General features: G+C 43.0%; 2 protein-coding genes across 2 annotated transcripts in view; both read left to right on the forward strand.

Annotated features, from left to right (window-relative positions):
* Positions 1–1,074, forward strand: part of SHPK (sedoheptulokinase) — a gene marked incomplete at its 5' end in the record, with an annotated part of 6,942 nt that extends 5,868 nt beyond the window's left edge. The window contains one exon of the mRNA XM_009079699.1: positions 659–1,074. Coding sequence (XP_009077947.1) covers positions 659–1,053 — 395 coding nt within the window. The remainder of the gene's footprint in view (positions 1–658) is intronic.
* Positions 1,075–5,916: 4,842 nt separating this feature from the next.
* On the forward strand, positions 5,917–14,507 carry TRPV1 (transient receptor potential cation channel, subfamily V, member 1). The gene is made up of 15 exons (XM_009079700.1): positions 5,917–6,228; positions 6,737–6,903; positions 7,184–7,336; positions 7,689–7,829; positions 8,308–8,606; positions 9,181–9,357; positions 9,583–9,747; positions 10,041–10,136; positions 10,612–10,682; positions 11,118–11,283; positions 11,949–12,015; positions 12,434–12,750; positions 13,392–13,519; positions 13,757–13,872; positions 14,275–14,507. The coding sequence occupies exons 1-15, from the start codon at positions 5,927–5,929 to the stop codon at positions 14,439–14,441; spliced, it is 2,532 nt and encodes an 843-aa protein (XP_009077948.1). The 5' UTR covers positions 5,917–5,926; the 3' UTR covers positions 14,442–14,507.
* Positions 14,508–18,417: the final 3,910 nt, after the last annotated feature.

Consider the following 18,417-nt stretch of genomic DNA (forward strand, 5'->3'; position numbering starts at 1 on the left):
GACTCCATACTCACATTGCCTCTAGGTCTTCTTTAGTTTCAAGGACAGAAGAGAATTTTTTTTTTTCAAGGTGCTTTTCAAAAGGAAAGGTCAGCAGAGCTGAGGACAGCAGCCTCTAACTCTCTGTGCCTAAGGAGTCCTTTGGTTGGATCATTGCCTTTTGCTGCATGTTTTGCAGTCCTCTAATGGATTTTAAATCTCAAACTCATGTAATGTCTTCTAAATGCTTTAAGCATGATCTTCACAGGTGTTTTAGTAATCTGTTGGGTTTTGCAATACAGAAATGAGCTCTGAAATTGTTCTTTCAGTGGGTACTTGAGGTGGATATTGCATTCACATCCAATACAGCCACTGAAGCTGAAACCTGCCCTTAAGTGCCTGATGTTGTTTTGTGTAGCTTAGCACAGTGTAGGCAAACAGGAATAGCTGTGTTGGCAGGAAAAGAAGTTTCTGTAATCAGGAAAATACAATCAGAGATTCTGCCTACAACTGGATGGGAGAACTGTGGTTCATAATCCTGAAACACAATTACCTTTGGGCATGGAAAAAGATATCCAATATTTTGCTGAGCAGATGGATCAATGTCCACTGTAAGTCTCCACATATGGGAGATACACTAAACCCTTCAGATTAGTAACATGATATTTCCCATCTGCAGGACTTCAGGTTCAGGAATCTGCCATCTACACCAGGATAATCCAAGCAGCCTTGGCCCAAAGCGACAGCAAACTCTCAGTCCATCCAACCATTTTTGGAGAGAGACACATTCCAGAGCAGTTGGCATCAGTGACCAACATTGCAACCTCTGACCTGTCCCTGGGCCATGTGACCAGAGCTCTGTGCCGTGGCATCGTGGAGAACCTCTGCTCCATGTTACCTGTGCAGCACCTGGTGGAGACAGGAGTGAGGAGGATTCTGGGCAGTGGGAGTGCCCTTGCCAGGAATGAGGTGCTGAGGCAGGAAGTGGAAAGGATTTTTCCATTCCCTGTGGTTTATGGGAAGGATGTGGATGCTGCTGTGGGAGCTGCCATGGTGATGTTCCATGATAAATAAAGTAACTCTTTGGAATGGCCTGAGATGCAGCTTCTGTTTTCTTCCTCCTGGCTGTACAGTGTTGCTTTTTACTTTATCCAACATGCAATTTCACTCATTACAGTGGGAAGAAACTTGCATTTAATGTCTGCTTCTCCTCCTGGGTCTGCACATTTCGTTGCTCTGTCATTGCCATTTGTGAAATGAGAAGTAATTAGCACGTTAAATTTGTCTGAGCGACTGGGAAAGATCCATTAACTTTCTGCATAAAATGATACTTTGTGCAAGGCTCATTTTCCTGGTAGGAAATATGTTTGGAAGGGCTAGGAGAGATGAGTTGCCGTCTGTAACTTAGTCTGATGCTTTCATTAGAGACTTCTTGCCCTGCCTAGGGAGTTCTGTAGCTCTTGCATAGAACAAATACCAGTTTTCATGTGTTGCATGTTGTCCCTGTAAAAGATGGAATGAATCCTTGGCTTGAACGTTGAAACAGTCAAAATAAAACATGGAGGATTGTTCCTGTGGATACTCAGGTTGGGAGCAGTGCACTAAGGTCAAAGGCATGGCCAGGCTGGAACCAGGAGTGGAGATGCTTGGAGTGCAGGGATTGTAGCCAAGTGGAAAATGCATTTGTAGGGTGAGAAGTAATTCTTTTCTTTATTTGGCAGACATAAAAGAATGATGTTTGGGGTTTGGGTGGCAGAGTGGGTCAGAGCCTCTCTGAAACAGTTGGAATTTGTGATATGCTGCAGGAGCTATTTTAGTGTATTTGGTCTGACTGGAATTTGTAATATGCTGGAGGAGCTATTTTAGTGTATTTGGTCTGAAGCTGTTTCTGATTCTGCCCTTCATATTTTTGTATCAGCAGATCTGCTTTCATTTTGATTGAATAACTGGAAAATGCTGATAACACCATTCCAGTGTGCTGTTAGCAATGAGATCAAGTGGTATTTGCTTCCAGAAGCTGGAAATTGTGGCCTGGTTTTAGGTTCTATTAGTGCAGGCAAGGCTATCCCTGAGCTGCAGCTCAGCTTTGGGTTCATCTTTAGCATCTCTGACACATCTCCTGATGTTTTGCCATTTGCAGTGATGGAGAAGGATTTTAGCTGGCAAAATCCCTCTCAAGCACAGAAGTTGCACAAAGCCATGTTGGATGCAGGCCCAAGGAAAAGGAATAGATTTCTCCTTGTTTGTTACTGGTTTATCTTGATCAGCATTCACATCTCCTTAAAACCAGGTCCCTGCTGAGCTGACATAGGATATGTCCAACAAGTGTTGCAAAAAGCAATGGAGAGAAGGAAATATCATCTTCAAAGGGACATAGGGAAAGGAGGCTGATGAAGGAGGAATGCAAACTCAGGCAACAGCAGAAATCTCCCAAAGTGTGTAATCAGAGCAGAGTGAGACTGAAAGGAGCTGATGCCTGGAATGGGAGAAGAGAGAGAAGGAGCACTTAGCAGAAGGAGCAGCAAGAAGCTACAGACTGAACAAGGGAGACCTCACTGATCCATGGAGTTTTCTTACTGGTCTCTGCTTTGGAAATGGGGAAAGAGCTAATTGTGGTGCTGAGTGAGATGTTCTGCTCCAGGAGCACCAGCTGAGGACCTGCCTGGTTGGTAATTTATGCATTAATAAATAGGCATGGGATTCCCTCTGAGTACAATTCCATGGGGTGTTCTAAGCAGTATAATTAGTTTGCTATTAAATAGGCAAATATACTATTCTTTCATACACCTCTGGGTAGGTGAATGAAAGACAACTACCTCTGCAAAACAAGGCAGATAATTTCATTAAATAATTTCACAATCTGCTCAAAACCTCAGGAATTTTGAGGATTGCTCTTAGCCTAACAGCCACAGTCTGTCAGCCCAACCTCTGGAAAAGCTGTTTCTTTAGACTAGTTTTTGTCAGAAAGATCTTATGGAAATTATATATTTAACAATATATGACACAGATCTTCATTTTTAAGGGTATTAGATGCATCCTGGATTAGATAAGATTTTTCTTTTCCCTAATGACATTAATATTTAGAAGCTATTTATTTATATATTTATATATTGTTTATATATTATTTAAATAAAGCAGAGTAGGAGCATGGAATGATAAAAAGGCCTTAGGACTTTCTCTCATTGATTCTCCCTCAGCTCTTTTCAGAATCAACTCATCTTTAAAACACTTAACTTTCCATCAGCCACCCAAGAAGGATGGCCAGAAAGTTGACTGTGGCATATTTCAGAAAGTTTTATAAATTGAAATGAAGCTCTGACCTACAGAAACAATTGTTGTCTGGTGGTTTGAGTGGGGTTTTTTTTGTTGGTTTTTTTTTTGCAAGAGGAAATCTGGAGAAGAATATCCATTACTAAATGCAATTAAAGGGGAGAGAAAAACAACAGCAACTTGCTGCAATTTTTGTAAAGAGCTTTGCTAACCCCTTGGGAATACAAGCCACTGATGCTTCTGGTTCCAGAATTGTTCTTAATTATCTTATTGCTCTGTTCTTCTAGTGAACTTCTCAGGATTCTAAAACCCATCACATAGAACACTGTGGAGACACAAGCTCTGAGGGCTTTTCACTGCAGGCACCTTGCAGGAGGACTAACTGGCACCAGATTCCTGTAGGTCAGTGGGTGTTTTCTGAAGACAGGAATTTTGTCAATATTTGTAAGTTCTGCATGTCTCTTTGAATAGCATGGGGAGTAGTTATTTTTAAACTCTCTTTATGATTTATTGTGGGTTGTGAGGTGGCAAAGTATTCTGTCAGATTATTTCCTTATTTCTTGTATCAAACAGAGATTTTTTTCAAAGAGTTCGAGTAGGTTATGGGGTTTTTTAGAACAGATAATATTTATCCCTCCACAGAAGTGTGAAGGTTATTTCCCTTGCAAATTCATACTCAGGAGGAAATGCAGCTTTGTCTTCATTATGAAATGTACTACCAACAGGGTTTGGAAACAAAAGCACATACAGTGATTAAAGTAGGTTTGAGCACTTACCAGGGAGACAGGACTGAGCCTATTCTGCACATTTTAATACTACATTTATTATTTGGAATATAAGTGATTCCATTTTCCATAGCCATAGATGGTTTTGGCTCAATCCATATTAAATAAGACAAAAAATTCAAATTATACATAGCTATATTACTACTGTATATTTTCCTATTTTTATAGAACTGGTTTTAGTTCTTTTTTTCACTAAAGTAATTGTTCTGCTGTCATTTTAGTATCCTATTCCAAATGGAAATATTTTTCCTGTATATGACTCCTTATTTATAGAACAATTAAGTTAATAACTTACTCTGTTATTCTTTCAGAGTGATTCTGAGGACACAAAGACCTGCAAAGCTGAGTGAGTTAAACTGCAATTCAGTATTTTGTCTATACTGGGCTGGTTTGCTTCCGGTAACCCTAAATGTGCAAGTTTGCAAATTGATGTTTTCCTTACATTTTTATTGTATAAAACTGTAGAAAACACAAATTCTTGACCCAAGTTTATTTACTGTCTTACTTGCACAGAAAAATCCAAGTGACCCTTGATGTAAATGTGAAAATCCAGTTTTAGTGTACAATGTAGGTTTGCAGACAACTCTCAGAATAGTCTTGTGAAGAGAAACAACTTTGAAGGATGTTTATGGTGCTGTTTTCATGCTGCATGTGCAGAGAAGGTTACTGACCACTGTCATGTGCTTTCAAATTTAAGGCTTTCTAAAGATTTGGCGACATTGCTGTGCTCAAAGCTGTAAGATTTCCCAGCAATGTAAGATTTCAGAGTATGTTTCTAATCCAGCTGTGCAGCAGTTCAAATATGATGTATTCCTATATCCTGTGCTGGAGTTCCAGAATATTTTGCATTCCACGACATGAAAATCAGCATTTGTCTGATTAGAGCAGTTTGATAAGAAAGCAAAAAACAAGAAGTGTGTTCTACTTTGAGTAGTATCTTCCTTATGAGGGTGCTGAGGCACTGGCACAGGTTGTCCAGGGAAGCTGTGGGTGCTCCATCCCTGGGAATGTTCCAGCCCAGGGCTTGGACCAACCTGGGCTAGTAGAAGGTGTCCCTGCCCATGGCATGAGGGTTTGGACTAGATGATTTTAAAGTCCCTTCCAACCCAACCCACTGTGTGATTCTATGGTTCTATACTTGTTAACTTGTGTCAAATTCTTTGGAGTTGTAAACGAGCCAAGATCAGAGTGTGGTTTTACAGTCACCTCTGATCTGTGGTAGCCTTTCCCTCATGTTTGAGGTGACACTCATCTCAAGAATCACATGCTCCAGTTTTCATCTAGCACTGCCCAAACTCTGGCAAAACCATCAGGTGATAATTTTCCTGCCTGCATTAATCCTCTTGTGCTCAGCATCCTGGAGATATAGTTCTGGCACAAGATTTTTTCACATGCCTGATGTAATCATGGGAATAAATCGTGGCACAAACCAGTTAGAAAGGAGAGAAGAAAAGCAGAGATGGTTCAGGCATTACCAGTGACTGGAGGAGGATGAGACAGTAGGTCTAAGCAGAAGTAGTCAGTTCTGCAGTGAGCTCTGCAAGCTCTGGGACACTCTGGCTTGCTTGCTCCATTCTGAAATGGGTAAGGGCAGTGGGGACAGGCTCAGACAGCATGGAGGTAATGACCTACTAAACTGTTCCAACTGTGGGCACAGTGAATATGTGTCCATCTGCCTCATTTCTGGGATGAGAGTAACCAATCCACTCTGTGCTGTCTCTGGAGAATAGTCCTGGGCAAAAGGGAACTCGTGGCTCTGTAAAGTGCTCACCTGAAGCAACCAATCCACTCTGTGCTCTCTGGAGAATAGTCCTAGGCAAAAGGGGACTCGTGGCTCTGTAAAGTGCTCACCTGAGGTGTTTGTGCCTCTCCTCACAGCCTGCCTGCTCATCATGTCTTCCATTCTTGGGAAGATGAAGAAATTTGGCAGTTTTGACATGGAAGAGTCTGAAGTGACAGATGAGCACACGGATGGGGAGGACTCTGTGCAGGAAACTCCTGACAACCCCCAGGGCCCACCCAGCACCAAGGTGCAGCCACCCAAGAGCAACATATTTGCAAGACGTGGGCGGTTTGTGATGGGGGATAGTGACAAGGACATGGCTCCCATGGACTCCTTTTACCAGATGGATCACCTGATGGCACCTTCTGCCATCAAATTTCATGTCAATTTGGAGAGGGGGAAACTTCACAAGTAAGTTTGCTGTGTAAGATTTGGTTGTAATGAGTAGTTTGAGAACTGCAGACTGTGTTTCTTAGAGCTGCAGTTGTTCTCTCCACTATTTTCTATGCCAAAAAAAGGAGTGTTGCAACTGAAAGTGACAATAACTGTCTCTTGGCATCTCTGAAAATTCAATCCATGGGTATTATGCCCAAAATTAGCAGTAGGCCTTAATTCACTTGCTTGAGGCTGTTCAGTGAATGGACATCACTCAGCAGGAGAACAAGGGACTGCCTGGCTCCAGGCCTGCAGTTACACTGCCATACTTCAGTGCCTCTTTGAAGTATTGTTCTCAGCTTTTCAGCAACAGATACATAATTTTATCAGGACTTGCAGGCTTAGTTGATCTTGCAGTCTTTGCAGATCCATTTGTCTGTACTGCTTCCTACTTCACACAAGCAAACAAAAAATGGTATTCTGATAGTTTATAAGAAGTCTACTCAATGTCTGACTCTAAGTAACTGAAATTTCCCCTTGTTAGGCTCTTATCTACAGATTCCATCACAGGCTGCTCAGAAAAGGCTTTCAAATTTTACGACCGCAGAAGGATCTTTGATGCTGTAGCTCAAGGCAACACAAGGGACCTGGGTGACCTGTTACTCTACCTTAATAGAACCTTCAAGCATCTCACAGATGAGGAGTTCAAAGGTACCCTTTAGTGCCACATACCTTAAGTTGCCTTCTTCTTCTTCCAGTAGTGCTCCTGAGATGAAAACCAAACCAGAGAATTGTGTTAGATATCTGCAGGAGGTCCTTTAATTGCCTGCACTGCCCTATTGATTGGGCAACCCATTGATTGTAAGGTTGCAGGAGTTGCAATTTGTTTTCTTGTCTTTTCAAAAGAGCCTCATTAATTCCTGTCTGCCTGGGTATAGATGGTAGGTTTGTAATCACTCCTGTAGTATAGCTGCAATTTTGTGTGTTACAGAGCCTGAAACTGGGAAAACCTGCTTACTGAAAGCCATGCTGAACCTACATGATGGGAAAAACGACACCATTCCCTTGCTGCTGGATATTGCAAGGAAAACTGGAACTCTGAAAGAGTTTGTTAATGCAGAATATACTGACAACTACTACAAGGGTAAGAGAAATAGCTGCTACAGCAACTCCTCAGGGTGCCAAGACTGAGTCCTCTGCATGAGGCCTTTGTGCCTGAGGATGCAGCACCCCAGAGTTCCAGTGTGTGATTAACAATTGGTGCCTTTGTGCTGGGGCTGTGTTCTGTGCAATGTTCTGCCATACAGTGATTTAACAGCAAGTTCAGGGGACTTGCATTTGCTGTTTGTGTGGGTTTTCTGTTCAGTTCTAGAGCTCTTTAGTCTGCAAAGCTGTCAGTTCCACCACCTTATGTGGAGCTGAGGGAATTGCAGTGCCTGAAAGCTCTGAGGCTGTACTAAATGCTGAAGATTTCTCTCTGCTGAATGTCTCTGTAGGCCAGACTGCTCTTCACATTGCTATCGAGAGAAGGAACATGTACCTGGTGAAGCTCCTAGTCCAGAATGGAGCAGATGTTCATGCAAGAGCCTGTGGGGAGTTCTTCAGGAAAATCAAAGGGAAATCTGGCTTTTATTTTGGTAGGAGGGAGCACAGTATGGGTTTTATTGATTCAGTTATCCTAGCATCATCCCAAATGCAAGCTGTTAAATAATCCTGTTTATGTGGGACTGGAGGCTTAGAAGTACCAGATGGGCTGTTCCACCATTAGGCCAAATATTTACTCCCAAAGGCTTGAGCTTATAAAGAAACACAGTTGGTAGCTGATGGTGTTCAGTGTGAGCTTGGTGTCAGCATCCCTTTGTTTTCTGGGCACTGCATCCTTTGAAAGGTTATAACCTGCTGCTGCTGTCCTGTCAGTGCTTTTTTTATGTAGCCACATTTCTGTGAGCCAGTTAAACCAGGGAAAATGTGGTTCTAACAGCTATGACAAGAGTTGGTGCTATATCAGAGAAATTCACCTCTTCTCATGGTGAAAGATGGAAACAACATGATCTTTCTGTTTATGCAGCTGCAGTACAAGGCTTTCTGACCTCTCATTCCCTTTGGTTCCTGTAGGAGAGCTGCCCTTGTCCCTGGCTGCCTGCACCAACCAGCTCTGCATTGTGAAATTCCTCCTGGAGAATCCCTACCAGGCAGCCAACATTGCTGCTGAGGACTCCATGGGCAACATGGTCCTGCACACACTGGTGGAGATTGCAGATAACACTAAGGATAACACCAAGTTTGTTACCAAGATGTACAATAACATTTTGATCCTCGGTGCCAAAATCAATCCAATCCTGAAGCTAGAAGAACTCACCAACAAGAAAGGGCTGACTCCATTGACTCTGGCAGCCAAAACAGGGAAGATAGGGGTGGGTGAGCAAAGGTGTTCAACAGTCCCATTGCTGTTGTTGTTCTTGAGAATACATGTGAAACATTTATGCAGGATGGATTTAATCACTGGTTATTATTGGAGCCTTTTAGTTAAGAGGAACTGATGCTACAGTTTAACATGCAAAACTGCATAGTCCTTAAAGGCTACAAGGTGTGTGTGTGTCTGTGCCTAGTTGGCATTTTTCATACACCACTGATATGCAAGGCAGCTCAAAGGGAAACAAAATGTGTGTCTCTGCTATCATCTGAACACCTAGGGCCCTTGGAATTTTGACTGGCTGATATAGGACACCTTCTGGCAGTATAACATACATCTCTGCTCTTCTCTGGCAGTTTTGAAACAGATAATAGCTGTAAGAGCTATTTGTATGTCTCATCTCCCAGCGTCCAGTGAGAACATTAATTGTGCCTACCTCAGAATGCAGTGCTCCAGTGGTTTGCCTTCAGCTCAGTTAAACTAGGGAGAAATTACCCATCCTGTCTTGTGAGATGCTGAGGAGCAAGAAGTCCATTAGCCCTGAAATGTTGGTTGTATTGTTCTTTTGCAATTAGATTTTCGCTTACATCCTGAGACGAGAGATCAAAGATCCTGAGTGCAGACACTTGTCTAGGAAGTTCACTGAATGGGCATATGGACCTGTCCACTCCTCTCTGTATGACCTCTCCTGTATAGACACATGTGAGAAAAATTCAGTGCTTGAGATTCTTGCCTACAGCAGTGAGACACCAGTGAGTATTGCACCTCCTTGATATTTTATTCCCAGGCTGGGGCACTGCTGGGGAAGAGCTTCCTGTTCCACACAGTGCATCTTCTGCCTCATTTCTCTAGAGCAGCAATTTCCCCTCCTGGGTTTAAGGGAACTAGAGATGCTGAAGATGAATATAATTGGGTTTTTTTCAAAGTCCAGTACATACTGGTCCCAGCAAGATTCTCCTCTTTCTCCCCTGGCTCAGAACCGGCATGAGATGCTGCTGGTGGAACCCCTGAACAGGCTGCTGCAAGACAAGTGGGATAGGTTTGTCAAACACTTGTTTTACTTCAACTTCTTTGTCTATACCATACACATCATCATCCTCACTACAGCTGCATACTACAGACCTGTACAGAAGAATGAAAAGGTTTGTTACTCCTGTCATATGTCAAGGGAACCACCTGCTATGATATCCAGATATGCATGATATCCCAGATGTGCCTCCCACTTGAATATGTGCTCCTGTCAGAATTTTCCTCTTTCCTGAAGGCAGGAGGGAGATTCTGTCCCTGATTGCTTCCCAGTCTTGCCCCCTTGCTGCAGCACATTCAGAAACTGAACCTGTTCCCCCCAAAATGTAGTTGCTCTCAGCTGCTGGCAAGGGCAGACCTTTCCTACCTCCAGTTCTGCTGATCATATCCATCTTCCTGTCTCACACAGCCTCCCTTCACCTTTAATTACACTACTGGGGAATATTTCCGAGTGACTGGAGAGATCCTGAGTGTATTGGGAGGTCTCTATTTTTTTTTCAGAGGGGTAAGATATATTTGAAACTTATCCTTTTGCTGTTTGGGACCAAACCAGCTTTTCCTGTTTGTTAGCATTAACTGCTAAGACAATCCCTGTTTTAGTCAAAAGCTACAAATTTTTGACTTAAATAGAAGTTCTCAGGTTACTAAAGAGCTAAAATACAATTTTATCTATTTGTAAAAAAAGATTCTCCTTAGAAGGCAATGATCATCTTGGCAATGGGGCACTGCAAACACACAGGTCCTCCAAGTGACTGCATAGGTTGTTGTCTTCAAAAGAGACACCAGATGAGAGAGAATTTGAGTGTTACTCGTAGTCCTCCCTAGATCTTGCATCAGTGTTGTTTTTGAGCTGTTCTGGTGAGGTGTTTTACAGGTAGCAGCTCCCTGGTACAAGGATCAGTGCTTAGTTGGTGCATTCACAGGGAATACTTAATAACCTCCTTGATGCAAACCTGGTCTTTGTTCCCTTTTCCTGGCAGATCCAGTACTTCGTGCAGAGGCGCCCGTCGCTCAAGACACTGATAGTGGATGGCTACAGTGAGGTTCTTTTGTAAGCTCCAGTATCTTTGATTGCATCTCAGCCTGGAACAGATGAGTGTGTGAGATCTGTAGTTTTGGCTGAAGCCACCTGTAATAGGTAGATGCTTTGCTGTATAATTTCCTGGGTTGTCATTGAACAAGTGGGTGGTGAATCAGTGACTTCCTTTGGAGGTAAATAAGGTGTCTAGAAGTTCAATGACTTTTGTTATGTAGCAGAGTTAGGAATATATCTCCAAGTTGGACTTGGATGCAATAGAAGTGCAGAAATCCTCCCATTCCTAAAAGAAGCTTTACCTCCTAATAATTTAGGCCCTTTCTCTGTCCAGCTGGAGTGCATCTAAACAGGGAGAATCCCTCATTCTGCTCCATACCTCATGGGGCTCCTCTGTTCCCACCACCTGTGGCCAACTCAGCCCTCTGCATTCAAGCCATGTTTGTCTTTCAGCTTTGTTCACTCCTTGCTCCTCCTGAGCTCTGTGGTGCTGTACTTCTGTGGCCAGGAGCTGTATGTGGCCTCCATGGTGTTCTCCTTGGCTCTGGGCTGGGCCAACATGCTCTACTACACTCGTGGCTTCCAGCAGATGGGAATTTACTCTGTCATGATTGCCAAGGTGAGTGCAGGGAGAGGGTGATGGGGCAGCAGAGTGCTCAGAGGGGGACACTGCTGCCAACAGCCCCATTTCCAGGAGGGAAGTCACCATATCTCCCTCCGTGATGCCACTGGGAAATCTCATATCACTTTGCTACTTTTTGAGGGAAGTGATAAAATTCAAGTGGTGTAGCAAAACCTTCTGCTCCTCATCCATACATTTTATAGCAGTCTTGAGATTATTATTTACCTGCCATGCTTCAAAATAGCACCAGTTGGATAAGCATGGATGAAAGGAGACTGAGAACAGTGCAGACTGTTCTGGTGTGAAATGGCACAGCTTTCTACCAGCTGGAGATTTCTTCAGGTATAGTTTAAATGTTCCCAAACAGAGCAATTAGCTAAGAAGCAAGATCTGGCTAATAAACCTTCATGTGGTTTGTACTCACAAAGAGGAAAATATTTGGCATATGTCTCACATATGTGTGTAAACTGTTGCATGAATAACAGAGAAAAATGTTTTTTGTGCTAAAGTTTATCACCTCAACAGGAAAAACAAGTTTAATGCATCAACTGCCAGCTCACAGCAAATGCCTTCTTGAGCCTAAGCAGTATTTTCTACCAGGTCTTATTGCAGTTTATATTGAGGTTTTAGCAATATAAAAATGTTCTGTTTCCGTGTTACAGATGATCCTGAGAGATTTATGTCGCTTCATGTTTGTCTATCTAGTGTTCCTCTTGGGATTTTCTACAGGTAATATTCTACTTGGAGTTGCTTTTTCTTACCTTACAGAATCTCAGCAAATTTTTATTTTTCAAGTGGCTTAGACTTTTTGTTCCCAACTAAAAACTAACCAATTAACAACAAAAAAAGTCTCATCAGTGTAACAGTTATCTATACTAATTTAATGCAGCTTTTCATGCCTGAGTCTCAAACTGCTTTGCAAAGCTGAATAGAAAAACAATCATCCTGTCTATTTTATGTAGAGAAAAATTGAGGCAACACCTTCTGAGGGTGTCAGTTATGGGGAGTATTCCATAGGGTGATTTCCCTGGGGTCAGTGTACCATGGAGATAACACAACACATCTTACCTTTATGTTCCTTTTCATTGCTTGCAAAGGAGTTATGATCTCAAATTGTATCCTGTCTGTGATTCTTCTTTTGCAACAGCTGTGGTGACTTTAATTGAAGATGACAACGAGGGGCAAGACACAAACAACTCCGAGTACTCTCGGGGCTGCCACGTGAGACGTGGCCGCCCATCCTACAACAGCCTCTACTACACCTGCCTGGAGCTTTTCAAGTTCACTATTGGCATGGGGGACCTGGAGTTCACAGAGAACTACAGGTTCAAGTCTGTGTTTGTCATCCTTTTGGTTCTCTATGTCATCCTTACATATATCCTGCTTCTCAACATGCTGATTGCACTGATGGGGGAAACGGTGAACAAAATTGCACAGGAGAGCAAGAGCATCTGGAAACTGCAGGTACTGTGAGGCTGCTGTGCAAGGAGGTGTGGGGAGTCATCAGGAATTTCAGAGGGAGGCTGTAGGAACTGACATGTTTCTAAATAACAGGTCACTGCTTCTTTCTGATTCCCCTGAACAGCTCCTAACAGAAGTATGTTAGTTCCTTTTCCATGAATATTTGATGTTCTGCCTGAGCAGATGTTCCCAGTGTTCCACAGATGTCCAGAATTTAAGAATAGAAGTACTTTTGTAATTAGACAAACTTATTTAGGCTTTTGATGATGGAAAATACTGATCAGACTCTGCAGAAAGGGATTATGCAAGGGGAAAGCCAATCTGTACCAGAATCTCAAGGGCACATCAGTTTTAGTTGGAAGTAAGAAAGGGAACTTCATAATTCTAATCACAGGGTAGTGTTTGAACATTTTAAATGACATGTTGCCAGATGATAATCATAGAACCATCCAGGATGGAGGAGACCTCTAAGATCATCAAGTCCAACCATTAACCTGCCACTCTGCTGTGAGATGGTTCCAATGTCTGCTCTAAGATGATGACAGTGATAAAAACTCAAGGTTTTTAAAACAAATGCAGAATTCAGGATCTGTATGATTTAGAAACAGAAACTTCTCAGTGATCTGCTTTCTTTTACCTGGTAGAGAGCCATCACAATCCTGGACATTGAAAACAGCTACTTGAACTGTTTGAGGCGCTCGTTCCGCTCGGGGAAGCAAGTCCTGGTGGGGATCACTCCTGATGGCCAAGATGATTACAGATGGTGCTTTAGGTAACCTGTTTGTGTGTCAAGTGAACAATCTTTTACAAACAACACTAAGGTATCTCTTAGTGGGAAGCAGAAATTTCCCCCTGGAGCACTCTGAAAAGTAGTGCACTAACCCTGTCTACAGTAGTCAGTTTAACTTGGTTTTTGGGTTAGATCTGAGGCTTGGGAGGTGGCAGTTTGTGATACAAAGTTATGTGGTGATGCTTGGAATAGATGTGGGGTTTGTTCTTCTCTCCCCAGGGTTGATGAAGTGAACTGGTCCACATGGAATACTAACCTGGGCATAATCAACGAAGACCCTGGGTACTCTGGGGACCTCAGACGAAACCCCAGTTTCTCTATTAAGCCTGGCAGAGGTGAGGGTTTCACTATGGATCCCAGTGGTGACAGCAGCAGCATGGATTGTTGGAGGACACTCAGTTTGGTGCACGTCCTGATAATGCAGTAGCTAAGCTAATGCCATTTCCAGCCTGCACAGAATGTAAAGGATGAAGTGAGGTCATTACTCAGAGCCGCTTTGGAGGCCCCAAACCCTCCAGTCTGGGAGCTCAGCATCCAGCACAGAAGTATTTAACTGCACAGTCTGTCCCTGCTGTGCTCGCCAGCAACGTGGGAAACTCATGGAACAGTATGGGGAAGAAAACCACAAAGCCCTTTCTTCCTGCTTCTTTCTTCTTTCATCAGCTTCCTATTACCACTTGTATATTTTGTTCTGTTTCAGTGAAGGGGCAAACATTAACCATTCCTTTCCTTTTTAGTTTCAGGAAAACATTGGAAAACATTGGTTCCTATTTTAAGAGATGGAAGCAGGAGAGAAGAGACTCACAAGCTACCAGAAGAAGTCAAATTAAAACCTGTTTTGGAACCTGATTATGAGCCAGAAGATTCTGAGATGCTGAAAGAGTCACTGCCAAAGTCAGTCTAATCTTGCTTTATTTTTAGGAAGGAGGTTAATTCTAGTTGTCTGTGTTGGTCCTCACAAGCAGGGCCAGAGAGCACTTCATAAGAACAGGGATCTTTGGAAAAGGGTCAGAGGACTTGGGAAATTACCACATGAAGGATTCACTCTAAATATGCTAAATAAAATACTTGTTGTTTAAGCTCATGTCTTCGTGGTTATTTTTAATATGACCTTGTCTGGTTTTAGAGCCTCTTTCTTTTCAAAAGTATTTTTGAGCTGTTTCAGGCCCTGATTTTGTGGCTCTGCAGCCCCAACAACCAAACTATTATGAGACTGGAGAAGGACTCATCAAAGAGCAGTGAAAATCACCAAGAACCCAGAGATATGTTCCTGTGAGAAAAGTTTCTTGGAAAGCAAATAAGTAAATGGGGACACAGGGAAAGAATACAAACTAATGAATGATCTAGAGATGTTGTTATTCTTTTCTCATAACACGAGAACAAATATCCTCTGTAAGATTTTAAAGGTTGAATAGTCAAAATCAATGAAAGAAATGTTTCTCTTAGACTGAGTAAAGTCCAGAAATTCATAGTTATTGTGACTGAGGCTAAAGGCTTAACAAGATCCCAAATTTGACATTTATTTAGATGACAGATGAACTTTGCACAAAGTAAGAGATAGTGGTTATAGAGAATATATGTTTCAAAGGTCAGATGTATAATAATGTACAGCAATCACAATCTTGAAACCAGAAAGTTTTTGTTCTTAACTTTGACAGCAACCACAGAGGGAAAGAAATCTGGTGCTGCAAATCCATCTGGATGGATGTACAAAGAGAAGCAGGGAAAACATCTCAAAGAGAAAATAGGCAGATGTTCCAACACTGCAGATGGGAGCCCTGGAAGGAGAGGAAAGACTAAGAGGAACTTTGGCATCCTCTTGAAAAGTGACTGGATGGAAAAGAGCTAAGGATAAGAAAATCTGTCTTACAGACAGCTGGGCCAATACTTCAGTGCTGGACCTGTGCTGGGCAAGGAAAGGTAAATTGTTTTACTTTCTTTCCTTGTATCACTAAAGCACTTAGCCCTAACAGCCTTCAATGCCCAAGCCAAAGTGCATATCCAAGTATCCTTGAGTCAACAGAGTGTTTAACCACTGTTCCTGTGGTTGCATCTGAAGTACAGCTGTGCTAAAGTGCTGCTGTGAAAATGTGCCAGAACACGCACAGAGCCTCTGCCAGGGAAAGCTCCTGGTGCCTGGGCTGGGACACTCCCACAGGCTCAGGGAACACTCACCTGACTCACTGGGGTGGAAACGTGGCACAGTGGAAGGGCCAATACAAAATTCGTGGCAAAATTGGAAATCAAAGCCACAGAAAATTGAGCAAAGATAATTTTCAGCAATCCATCTTGTAATTTCTCTGCATTTATTAAGGTACTGAAACATTCACAACTCTTAACAAAATCAGTGTATTTACACACAAACTGCCCTTTGCTGCTAACACTGTGGTGGAGTTTTGGGTTGTGTGACATCACTTCTTTTGCTGGGGTCAGGATTTCTCCCTGTGCTCCTTTCTGCTGGGGAACTACAGCAATGTATACCAAGAAAATCTTCAAACATTCAGCTGCTTTATTTGACATAGTAGCACCATCTAGAGGACTTGTAATTCTTGTTTCTTTGCTTAATATCATTCAGGACAAATGTTATTTCATTGTAGGGGAGAACCAGAGAAACTTGTCAAAGGATTTGAAAGAATTGCTTGGAAAAAAACAGCATTTAAACCAGAAATAATCAGGATTTAATGTCTCAGGTGGACAGGGAAACCACAAAATATGTTTAAAGTAGGTGTGTTCAGTCTCATACCATTACAAAGGTGCATCTCTGAACACTTGGTAGCATTCTATAGGTTCCACTCAAGACTTCATTATGCTCCATGCTGAGCACAGCAAGAGACAATCCACGTGTGAAACCAGCACAGCTAAGTAGGCAGGACAAGCTGAGCCAGTCAAATAATTCATCATTAAAACCACTCAGAGTAAATGTAGAAAGAAGCTGAGCAGCAAAATGTAGCTGATGATCTCCATGCTTTTGTGTGCCAGGGCAAATTTATGCTTGGAAGGACACCAGGATCATGATATAGCTAGAAAGCATTCAGGAATTTTCTGTTTTCCCTGGGAGAGATCCATTTCTCATCATGGGTAGAGACCTAATCCACTGCTTAAATTCCACCTTGATTTACATCCAGTGCCTATCCAGAAGGATTGATCAGCTGCCCTGGGTAATGTGCACAGGGTAGAGTCTTTGCCTTCCTGTCCCTTTCTGCTCCAACAAGATAACAAAGACTTGCAGGGAACTCCTTAAAACAAACCAGAAATGCTATAATTCAGCTGAAAACACCTCACCATAATGCTGTGGCTACAAATGTAAATGCCCTGTATTATGGGATAGGGTGGTACAGGTGAGGGTTGTGGTTGCATTTTAAAAATCCCTTAGTCTTCTCTGGAAAGCAAACAAAATCATCCCGCTTTCCTAGAGGGAGTTATTCCTAACCTCTCAGAATTTCCAGCTATATCATCGCTCAGTTCCTGCAATGGGCAGGAGTTTGTTACCCACAGATCATAGAATCAGCCAGGTTGGAAAAGACCTTCAAGATCATCAGTCCAACCCTACTGTAGTTACTAGACCATGGCACTAAGTGCCACATCCAGTCTCACCATAGAAACATCCAGAGATGGTGAATCCACCACCTCCCTGGGCAGCACATTCCAATGTCTGATCACTCTGTCTGGAAAAAATCTCTTCCTGATATCCAGCCCAAACCTCCTCTGGCAGAGCTTGAGTCTGTGCCCTCTTGTCCTGCTGCTGGTTGCCTGGGAGAAGAGACCAACCCCCACCTGACTCCAACCTCCTGTCAGGGAGTTGCAGAGGGTGATGAGGTCTCCCCTGAGCCTCCTCTTCTCCAGGCTGAACACCCCCAGCTCCCTCAGCCTCTCCTCATGGCACTTGTGCTCCAGTCTCTTCCCCAGCCTCGTTGCTCTTCTCTGGACCTGCTCCAGCCCCTCAATGTTCCTCCTGAACTGAGGGGCCAGAGCTGAGCACAAGATAGGGAGGTATTGTTTGGCAGTCACTCCAATCCAGTGTTGCACATGTTTATTCAGACTCAGCTGGCAGACTCTTTGCCAGTTTACTTCTTTGATTTTCATTCCAGCTAGGCACAGGGAATTGCCCTTGGAGCTGAAGGTGGGTTTGCTCAGGCAGACAGGGTGGGATGCCTGCAGGGGACACACTGGTTCTGAAGGGACAAAGACTCTCAGGCTGGAGGGCTGCACTTAACCCTCAGGGAAGAGAAGTGGCTTGTCAGGAAGGATTTGTCCTTTAAGAATAGCTTTGCCAGGACCAGCACCTTTCTGTCCCTTCTTCTAGACACCTCCACTGAGGAGGAGCATGGCCTGGCAATAAATTACCTTTACTTGGGTTGCTTTGTGGTGGTTCTACTCACCTTGGCAGACGTGTTTTGCATGGTCTTGCAGAATCCATGTCTTAAGCCCTTGGGGAGTTTTATAGTTTGAAGTTTGCATAATTGTTTCACCCTGAGCATGGTTAGAAACAGCACATGGTTCCCATGCTATTCTTTGAGGCTTGCAGGTGGTAAAAATCTGTCCTCTCACAGTTATTAATCACATTAATTTGTGTCCACACTAAGTGCTTAATATGAGATGATCAGGTAGGACAACTGCACATGTCCACCAGCTCCCCATAACCACAGTGGCCCAAGAGCAGGAGAAATGAAGGGTGTTGCTGTGCTCACCTCCTGTCTGTGGGTGACAGCTGTAATTAGCAATGACTGCAAATGTGTGTGGGATGGAGATAGCAGGAAGAGGTGAACTGGACAAGCTGAGTTGGGCTGCACTTCACTGGAAGGGCAAAAACGGGCTGATGAACCTGTGGAAAAGCAAATTGCAAGCTCAGTATTAACAGCATTGCTATACTTGAGATGCGG

Source organism: Acanthisitta chloris, unplaced genomic scaffold, assembly GCF_000695815.1.
Source record: "Acanthisitta chloris isolate BGI_N310 unplaced genomic scaffold, ASM69581v1 scaffold4788, whole genome shotgun sequence".
Taxonomy (NCBI): domain Eukaryota; kingdom Metazoa; phylum Chordata; class Aves; order Passeriformes; family Acanthisittidae; genus Acanthisitta; species Acanthisitta chloris.

What these genes read in the sequence shown, in the direction of transcription:
- TRPV1 (XM_009079700.1), top strand. Translation starts at nt 5,927, where the DNA reads ATGTCTTCCATTCTTGGGAAGATGAAGAAATTTGGCAGTTTTGACATG. An exon ending in CCAAAACAGGGAAGATAGGG is followed by an intron (nt 8,607 to 9,180) that starts GTGGGTGAGCAA and finishes TTTTGCAATTAG; the next exon opens with ATTTTCGCTTACATCCTGAG. An exon ending in CTCTATTAAGCCTGGCAGAG is followed by an intron (nt 13,873 to 14,274) that starts GTGAGGGTTTCA and finishes TTTCCTTTTTAG; the next exon opens with TTTCAGGAAAACATTGGAAA.